This window comes from Phallusia mammillata, chromosome 3 (genome assembly GCF_965637545.1).
Source record: "Phallusia mammillata chromosome 3, kaPhaMamm4.hap1.1, whole genome shotgun sequence".
NCBI lineage: Eukaryota > Metazoa > Chordata > Ascidiacea > Phlebobranchia > Ascidiidae > Phallusia > Phallusia mammillata.
The window spans coordinates 18063910-18073623 of record NC_137254.1 but is presented as its reverse complement, the minus strand read 5'-3'; the positions used below and the strand labels follow the sequence as shown (position 1 = coordinate 18073623).

At 35.9% G+C, this 9714-nt stretch overlaps 2 protein-coding genes across 3 annotated transcripts; one reads left to right on the top strand and one right to left on the bottom strand.

Moving 5' to 3' along the window:
- The first annotated feature begins 1653 nt into the window (after positions 1–1653).
- Positions 1654–3245, top strand: LOC145217579 (galactosylceramide sulfotransferase-like). 2 transcript variants are annotated; one of them, XM_080084853.1, is made up of 4 exons: positions 1654–1845; positions 2072–2219; positions 2425–2547; positions 2783–3245. In XM_080084853.1, exons 1-3 carry the CDS (start codon positions 1733–1735, stop codon positions 2458–2460), a joined length of 297 nt encoding a protein of 98 aa, XP_079940979.1. In that variant the 5' UTR covers positions 1654–1732; the 3' UTR covers positions 2461–2547; positions 2783–3245. The 2 variants fall into 2 exon arrangements, with proteins under 2 accessions (XP_079940979.1, XP_079940977.1); XM_080084851.1 differs by having other exon boundaries at positions 2425–2551.
- Positions 3246–5323: 2078 nt separating this feature from the next.
- LOC145217573 (galactosylceramide sulfotransferase-like) lies at positions 5324–8435 on the bottom strand. Its single transcript, XM_080084845.1, has 5 exons — positions 7988–8435; positions 7689–7883; positions 6715–6862; positions 6411–6533; positions 5324–6202 (listed from the first exon to the last, which is right to left on the bottom strand). The coding sequence occupies exons 1-5, from the start codon at positions 8125–8127 to the stop codon at positions 5939–5941; spliced, it is 870 nt and encodes a 289-aa protein (XP_079940971.1). The 5' UTR covers positions 8128–8435; the 3' UTR covers positions 5324–5938.
- Positions 8436–9714: the final 1279 nt, after the last annotated feature.

Sequence of the window (9714 nt, the reverse complement as noted above, 5' to 3'; positions counted from 1 at the left end):
CCGCTTGCAGCTTCACAGAGAAAAATACACTTCCTAGCCTTAGTCGACCGTTTTACTCTGTTGCCGAATACAATTCTGTATGGTTGATGATACCACAATAACGGGTTCATGGACATCCGCATTCCACTACACATCAACATCTTTCCAAGCCCACTCATGGCAAGACCAGCAGGCCCGAGATGAGAGGACGAGCTCTCCTGGATCCAGTGGCGTAGCCAGGGAGGGGCCAAAGGGGCCATGGCCCCTCCCAAATTTTCAAAGTTGTACATTGACAAACTTTAATTTAGTGTAGTTTCGTCCCTCATCATTGTGGTTTCGTCTCTCAACTATCAAAGGAATATATAAATTACCAAAAATGACTTTTGTCACCAAGTTGTAAGCCGAAATGCTTTTTTGGTTGATGCAGACATGGAATAAATCAATAAAGCGTTTGGCTGTCCCGTCGAACCACAGTTATAAGGCAAGTCGCGTGTTTGGTAAAAGCACGCCGAGCGTTAGCAAAAAGTTGTATTAGACAACAAATTATTTGGCCCCTCTAAAAATTTTTGGCTGCCTACGCCACTGCCTGGATCTGCTTGAAATCCGCACAGATTAAAAGAAAGAACTGTAGATTTTATCCACTTTAACCAGCAGCCTTCCTGACAATTGTATACACTCAGAACAACAAAAACTTTTACCCCTAGCGTTTTTAACACTGCTGCTATCGGCTACAGTGCATAAACTTCAATTTCACGTAAAGTTCCTTTCCATACCACGATCCCAGCAGCATTGGCCTCAATGCCGTAGGTTTTTTTCACGGGTTCGAACCCAGGACACCCCCGGGCACGAATCAGGTTTTTATGCCTCGTTAAGTTTCAGTAAAGGATGTACAGCCTGCGGCCGCAGAGACGAGTTTGTGAAGCCGTGTCCATGTTCATTAAAGTATATGTACTGGCAGGGATTTCTACTTGAAAAATATCTCGCAACAGTTTTTGTGTTTAAACTTTCAACCAAGTTCGAATCCCACCGCAGGCTAGATTTTTCTAGCCTACGCCTTGCCATATGGTGGTGAATGCTTGGTGACCGGCTGATTCGGTATGACGCCTTTAATGGGTCTGGCGTACTGTGATTCAACCAAACTCGGTACAAAAACCACTTTGTTGGCCAACACTTGCAGTTTGTGTACAAATCATAATCACAAGTTTTTACAATCCAAAACCAAAGTTAATAACGCAACTTAAAATTTATTGATTAGAGGGACGTATTTATCATACATTTTTAGCATAGAAAATAATCAAAACCAAAATAGTGCGTAGCACACCCAAAAACTGCCATTATTTGGCCCAAAATAAGCATAACTTACTAACAACTCATTTGGTGCGACACTAACTAAATAATTTATATACGTTTTGTAGTTTTCGACGCGTAGGTTTCTCGGTTGTTTTGTGAGTGGCTACCCTGGTCGCTTTAAGTGCAAGTTCTTGCTTCCAAAAGGATCTTCCATTAATATTCAGCACATGAGGTTTTATTCAGAAGAAATGAAACAGTGTTTTCATTGCGACACAAGGTTCGTAATGTTTATTGCACATGTTGCTAAACAACATGCGCATGGTTAGCAAAATGCATTGTGTTCTCGAAAGGTTCGACAAAAAATTTGCTTGATCATTACAGATATTTAACAATTATTCGCAAACCGTGGGATCAATTTCTTTCGGCATTAAACTATTTTCCTCACTACGAAAAACGCTCGTTTATGTGCGGTGGAATGCCAACAGTTTACATCGAACGGGGTAAAACCATGACCACTGCTCAGTTTCTATCAAAAGCTGCTGTCATGCTAAACACTTCGGTTCCATTTTATTTCAGGTATGATTTTTTTTCTTTTGGTTTTAAGCACGGAGAGAATAATTACCACAGACATACTTTAAGTATATTTTCACTACGATTCAATTTCAGTTCATAAAAATATTGAAACACTTTTGGCACACCAAGTATCTCTTGGCACACCAAGTAACTTATTTGGTAGTTGATCGAACCTTCTGGGACAAAGTAATAAACCAAAGCAACTGCACTAACATTTTTGTTTTTTTAGGTTTCGAAATTATCAATCGTATGATTTGGGAATCGATCCTATGTTGGAAGACGTCAATGAAATAAACAGTCAAATACAAAAGTTAGATAAAGATATTGATTTGGTAATGTTGCTTGAATATTTGGATGAATCTCTAATACTTTTGAAGGTATTTTTACCAGATTTCATATTTTTCAAGCCTTTAAATGTTTGCTTTTCTTTAAGGTTGTGTTAAATAAATTCCAAATTATTTGTTAATCTTTAATGATGAACAAGAGTTACTACAATTGTCGGTGTTGGTAATTATTAGTCAAATTTGTTAATTTTTCGCGTTAAATCTTGAAAAGCCTTACAGACATTTTTAATTGTTTTAGGATCTGCTGTGTTTAGATTGGGACGATTTAAGCTAGATTGGTCACAGCAACAAACGTTCTCACAATCGAAAGCCGGTAACGGACGAACAAGAAAAGAAATACTTTGAGCTACTCTACAACATAGTAGGTATGCACCATTAAAGAGTATATTTCATTGTGTATGGTTAAAGTATTGATCACCAATTGCATAACAAAGTATGTTCTCTATTCAAAATAATCTTTTGTTCTAGTTCAAATAACGTAGTTTGTCCAATGTTCTAAATTCTGTCATCCTAGTTATTTCCTACAACTGGGACATAATGAATTACATGGGGCTAAAATAAACATGTTTTCAGCAAACAATTTCTCTTTTTCCAAGGACATTGCACTTTACAATCACTTTAACAAAACTTTCTGGAATCGGGTTGAGGTGTATGGACGAGACATAATAGACAAAGATGTGAAGATACTTCGCAGCAAGCAAAATCCTTTGATTGATAAATTAACTGATCGTGTTTCACCTCTATTAAAACTTTCAACCATAAGTTCAACCCTAAAAGCTGGTTTGCAAAAATGCATGTTCGAAAATAACGGAAATTGCATGTACCCTAGCTGGAAAGAGCCTTCATACGTTGTATGAATGGACAAAATTGTAATAAACAAGGTCTTGCTTAAGTAAGGCATTGGCAAGCATAAGCACAAAATATTTAATGAGCCACAAAACTTGGAACCTAAAATTTTTCTACTTGAAATGGGTAACCCCAAAAATCTTGCCTTTTTGAGATATCTTTCTCTTTTCTTCACCAGTTTGAGCTTGTGCAAAATAAATTATTATTGATGAGATGGTGCAATCATAAGTGGTTTTCTTATTTGTTGTTATTATTTAAATTTTACCATATTCAATTTTTATTCAATTAATTACATGTGAACCCATAGTTTGAATTAAGCCACCGATCTTGTTCATTTTTAAAAAGACATCAACATCATACCTTGCGTTAGTGAATAAAATTGATAAACACCACTAGGTGTACCAAAGATATGTTGGGTCTACATAAAAAAATATGTTAGAATGATAACTGGGGTTATTTTGGAAGGAAGTATTTTTTAATAGAAAATGAAAATAAAAGTAACTTTAAATCTTATATCCTAAAAAAAATTAACACAAATTTTTTTGCCCGCCATACCCCTGTCAAACTGCTAATATTTCAATGAATGAGCAAATTTCGAGTAACGAAAAACAAATTAAAAAAAAACAACAAAATAAAAACACCAGACGTCCAATCATTTTTTTTTAAATAAGTATGTCATACTGATACATGAACTTAAAAAAGATTTACTTCGTGGGTTGGACAAATATTAGTCCACCTTTGCATGTGAAAGATTTTATCAGTATGTTTATGGTCGGAAATTTGTGGTAGAAACTGATCACAAACCTCTCATAGCGTTGTTTCTCAAGGAGTTAAATAACTGTCCGTTGCGCATTCAACGTCTAATGATCCGGTTGCAAAGATTTCATTTCACCGCAGAGTTTACTCCAGGTAAATTCATGCACACAGCTGATTTGTTATCAAGATGTGTGGAGAACAGTGTGTCCGTTCAATCGCTTTCTTGTCCGTTCAAACTTATTCCTTTGAACATTTTTGTTTTCTTGTACCTCGCCTATAAAAACTGTCACCGTTATAAGGCAGTCGGTGAACATATGGCATGTTAACCGTACACAGTAAAAACGTATGTTTTTTGTATGGCGGAATTTTGTAATTTAATTACTTGTTATGTGTGCTTATGCGTTTGAAGGGTAATTTTGTTTGCCTCGCAAAAAAACTAAACTAATATCGCCGTCCATAACATTGCATCCATAATTTTACAATAACAAAGCTTTGGAATCTCCTTACATGTATTTCGCTATTTAGTTTGTTGGTTTTCTCGACAAATAAATGAAAAGTCAGATATAGCATGACAAGAAAGAGTAGTGGCATAGGCGATTTTTAACATATATTCTCAAATCTAAGTTCGTAGATTGCACACATGTTCTCTTTCGATTTGTTTTCGTAAACAATTTTGGCACAAAATCGGTGACCAATTACAGCTTTGTAGGAAACATAAGGCTAGAACTTTATGTTTATCGAGTAAAGTTTGCATCCTAATTAAAATGTGACAGCAAATATTGCAAAGTTCATCCCATGGTTTGGCAATACATTCAATTAAATTGTTTAATATCCTGGCGAAGTTTTAGCTCGCAAGTGCGAACGAGCTGGATAGGTAAACCACTGCTACTAATTTTGCAAAATAATCATCGCTGTGCTACTTTATCACACATTGGGATTGTAGTTTCACATTGAATATGTTGTTTATGTCATACTGATGTGTCGTGAACAATTTTAATCAGTTGAAGCATTAATAAGCGCTGGTCAGTTGACGTAAAAAAAATTTTTTTTCATGAAAAATTGAAAACTTTTAGTTTAAACTAGAATAAAGAACAATCCAAGAACTGTAATACAAAAACCAAAACCAAAAGTTTCCTCCGCTTAAACCACTTTATCTTAAATGACAAGAAAGTGAAACAAAACTTGCACTAAAAACAAGAAAACAAATCTTAATTTTAAGTAAGTTTTCATTTTACCCACTTCTTTCTACTCAGTGTCTTAATAAGGCATTTCGACTGACACGTCGTTACGCCAGTATCTTTATACACACGGTGTGGTGGGATTCAAATTTGTTGTCAGCCGGTTCTATAACAAAAGTCATATTTTTCAGCCGGTTCTGTTACAAAAAGTCCATTGACAGTAACCTGTAATGTCAACCAGTTCGCTGATCTCATAAAATTTCGTGAGACGGTTCTATAGAACCGGTGCGACCGGCTGAATCACACGGTATACACCACTAAATAAGAAAAATGTTTATAATTGTAAATAGTGTGTCCGACAGCAACCCTTTATTTATTACGCAAAAGTATGAAGCTAAAATGGTAGCATTCAAAGTTTTGGTAGTACACTGTACAAATCAGCACATCATTCAACTTTATCTGCCAATGCAATCGAAAAAAACACGCATTTAGGGTCATGAAAAACATTAGGTGACTCGTGCTTAGTAGGCATGGGTAGCTTGTGGAATTCATGAATCATTGACATAGAGTGTCCAAAATAGATGGGTTACTGTGACAAAAAAATGTAAGCGCTCTCATATCTATTTTAATGTTCAAGTATAATTATAACATACTTATTTCAAGAGACAGCAAAAATGTACTTATTCGGCATCGATAGGTGGTGAAAAGAGCTGAACTTGTAACTTTGGGGCTCACATGCCAAAAAAATAAAAATTTGAAACTTTGGGCTCACAAAAAAACCGAAAAATTTGAATAAGACAAACCAATTACCAAACCACTTTGCACTTAGGTTGCATTTACGTAGTTATTAGATTTTAAAACAATGACTTGTAAAACACAAAAATCATGTAATCAACAATAATTTATAATCAACAACCATAAACTGGTGTACAATATACATATCTCAACAAGGCAAAAACTGTTTAGGGTAAACTAGTTTATTTTGACGTACAAAGGCTCTTTCCAGCTCGGGTAAATACAATTTCCGTTATTTTCGAACATGTATTTTTGCAAATCAGCTATTAGTGTTGAACTTATGTTCAATTTCCTCTTAGGTGAAACACTACGACGTGGTTTATCAATCAAAGGATTTTGCTTGCTGTGAAGTATCTTCACATCTTTGTCCATTCTGTCTCGTCCATACGACTCAACCCGTTTCCAGAAAGTTTTGTTAAAGTGATTGTAAAGTGTAATGTCCTTGGAAAAAGAGAAATTGCTTGCTAAACATGTGTATTTTAGCCTCATGAAGTTCATTATGTCCCAGTTGTACGAAATAACTAGGATGACAGATTTACATGTTGTTTAAAATTGAACAAAAGATTACTGTAAATACAAAACATACTTTTTCATGCAATTGGTGATCAATATTGTAACCATACAGATTGAAATATACTCTTTCACTTACTATGTTGTATAGTAGCTTAAAGTTTTTCCTTTCTTGATCGTCCAATATAGGCTTTCGATTGTAAGAACGTTTGTTGCTGTGACCAATCTTGCTCAAATCGTCCCAATCTAAACACAGCAGATCCTAAAACAATTAAATATTTCTGTAAAGCTTTTCAAGATTTAAGAAATTTGATTACACCGACAATGGAAATAACTCTTCTCTATAATTGAAAATTAACAAATAATTGGGAATTTATTTAACACAACAATTTAGAAAAACAAACATTTAAAGGCTTGAAAAACATGATATCTGGATAAAATACCTTCAAAAGTATTAGAGATTCATCCAAATATTCAAGCAACATTACCAAATTCATGTCTTTATCCAATTTTTGTATTTGACTGTTTATTTTATTGACATCTTCCAACATGGGATCGATTCCCAAATCATACGATTGATAATTTCGGAACCTGTGCAACAAAAATGTTAGTGCAGTTGTTTTCATTGATTACTCTGTTCCAAAAGGTTTGATGAACTGGCAAACGATTTACTTATTTGTAAATCCAACATGGTGCGATTTGCTAACCATGGTGTTATAATAACACAGACAAACAATCATTTCCGTCATGTCTCAAACAGCAGGCGAACGGCAGAAGGATGTGATATAGCTCGGTTTGCTCGGATGGGACAGGAAACGTTTAGGCTTGCATTGTTAAAAGAAACAAACCATGCATTTCAAAAACGAAAAACTGACGCATTCGTTGTCGCAACTCTTGTAACTTTATTCGCATGTAGTCTCTTTTTGTAATGTAAAGTCAGAAGCGCATGCAGCAAGCTGGCAACCGGATATAAAGGCCGAGCCCAGCTGCGGCGGGATAGATATGCCTCGCCTAGCGACGGCGAGAGAGATGTTTTTGACTAAGCCTTTGGTGAAGCGTTGTATTTGTATAATCTTACATTGTATTGTATTTATTAAATCAGAAGGTGGTGTGCTAAAGGTTGTATGTATTTAGGGGCATAGCCCTGCTAAATAGTTGAACTCTAATTTCAACTGAAAATAGTGCACAGATTCCATTAGCGTAAGAGTTAATTCACGCTTGATTAAGTATAAATTGAAAGACTTGAGACAGATAATTCAGTCTTAATAGGCTAACTGGGAGCGTTTACACTTAATGTCCCAAGAGTAAAATTTTTCAATATTTTTATGAATTGAAATTGAATCGTAACCCAAGATACTTAATGTATGTTTGCTGTGATTATTATTTCCGTACTTAAAACCAAACGAAAAAAGCATACCTGAAATAAAATGGAACCGAAGTGTTTAGCATGACAGCAGCTTTTGATAGAAACTGAGCAGTGGTCATTTTTTTACCCTGTTCGATGTAAACTGTTGGCATTCCACCGCACATAATCGTGCGCTTTTCGTAGTGAGGAAAATAGTTGAATGCTGAAAGAAACTCATCCCACGGTTTGCGAATAATTGTTAAATATCTGTAATGGACAAGCAAATTTTTTGTGGAACCTTTTGAGAACACAACGCATTTTGCTAATCATGCGCATGTTGCTTAGCAACGCATGCAATAAGCATTACGAACCTTGTGTCGGGGTGAAAACATTGTTTCATTTCTTCTGCATCAAACCTTATGTGCTCAACATTGATGGAAGATCCTTTTGGAAGCAAGAACTTGCACTTAAAGCGACCAGGATAACCACCCACAAAACAACCGGGAAACATACGGGTCGAAAACTGCAAAACGTATTTACATTATTTAGAGCAGGGGTGTGCAACCCGCGGCCCGCGGGCCACAATCCGGCCCGCCAAGCCATTTAGTGTGGCCCTCAACAACACTCTGATTCTCTGATTAGTTTTCGGTAAATCTCCTAAGTTGCTATACGTAACAAGAATAAGCTAAACCAGCGCATGAAACTTAATACACCCAGACCTATGGTCTTCTATTCGCACTAGGTGCTTGTTGCGTATCTATACCGAATGTGACGTAATATACCTCTTTGTCTTGTAAACAATTACTTTGTTATGAAAGGCAGTGTTGCGACGAAACCTACTTGCACCTAACATTTTAAAGTTGATTTTAAAAGCAAAATAAAACAAAACGGAGGGGTGTGGAAATAATATCGACATGATATTATAATGCAAGCCGCACAAACAGTAGTGTAAAAAAGTGTAAATACGGTACATGAAAAAAACTGTGTGGCCCTCGCTTGATGTCCGAAATTGGTTATATGGCCCACCGCCGAAAAAGGTTGCACACCCCTGATTTAGAGTGTGTCGCATCAACTGACTTTAAGTAATACATTTTTGGGGGGGGCAAAGATTGTTAGCTTTTCCGTGTGATACCCACTCTTTCGGTTTGATTATTCCCTATGATAAAAATGTATGATGAATACGTCCCGCAAATCAATAACTTTTTAAGTTGCTTTGGACTTGGATAGTAACAATCCATTAACAAGCTTTGCACACAACTGCAAAATTGCGGACCGACAAAGTGTTGTTTGTGTCGAGTTTGGTTTAAAGTTTAAACACAAAAACTGTTGTGAGATATCTATAAACAAAAAAAACAAAAAAATATGAATTGTTTTATGAGAGTTACAGGGTCAAATGCCTCATCCTACTAAAAGAAATCTTAAGTTTGAAAATACAGATATTGAGTATATCAAGCGAACCTTACTAATAAATTTAATTTGAGCATTATTTTGGGTTTCTACTTTCGGGTTCTGGTTTTGGGTGGCAAAGAATGTTTGTTTTTGCGTATGTAGGTTCAGCTGGCGCAGGAGAACATTTACAAACTAAAAGTCAGTCCAGGGCCTAGTTATTCATGGCAGGAACCGTACACACGAGCGCGCGAAAGCCACTATATTAGTTTAAAGTGTTTCCAATGTCAAAGTCTTACCTGAGTCAATCTATGTTTGAACATGATTCTTTTGAGTAAAACTGAAGTAGTGGTTGAACCAGTTTTGTGAGTTTTCACGAACACAAAATTAAAAACCGGTTTGTGACATTGTTTCCCGTTCCCGATCAATTGAGTCAAATTTTTGGTCTGTGTCGATAACGGTGTACTCATAGAAGCAAAAACCTTCTTCTACCAATAAACGAAGATGCTATTTAGGCATTATGTCAAAACGGACCGTTTGATTCCGAAACGGTGCCTATATCTTCCTAACTTAGTAATAACACATAAAACAAAGATTGCTCACTTTGATATTGTACGTATCGTTTTCGTCCAAGTAGTAGTGTTTTGATAGACTTGCCTTTAATTCGATCCCCTTCAGGGCAACAACTTTGTTCATTTCCTGTTTTGGTAGA

Excerpts from the sequence above, each read along its gene's own strand:
- LOC145217579 (XM_080084853.1), top strand. The coding sequence starts at position 1,733 with ATGTGCGGTGGAATGCCAACAGTTTACATCGAACGGGGTAAAACCATG. Across the intron at positions 1,846-2,071 it reads TCGGTTCCATTTTATTTCAG|GTTTCGAAATTATCAATCGT; the intron begins GTATGATTTTTT and ends TTGTTTTTTTAG. Across the intron at positions 2,220-2,424 it reads AATCTCTAATACTTTTGAAG|GATCTGCTGTGTTTAGATTG; the intron begins GTATTTTTACCA and ends TAATTGTTTTAG.
- LOC145217573 (XM_080084845.1), bottom strand. The coding sequence starts at position 8,127 with ATGTTTCCCGGTTGTTTTGTGGGTGGTTATCCTGGTCGCTTTAAGTGC. Across the intron at positions 6,534-6,714 it reads AATCTCTAATACTTTTGAAG|GATCTGCTGTGTTTAGATTG; the intron begins GTATTTTATCCA and ends TAATTGTTTTAG. Across the intron at positions 6,203-6,410 it reads TTAAGCTACTATACAACATA|GACATTACACTTTACAATCA; the intron begins GTAAGTGAAAGA and ends TCTTTTTCCAAG.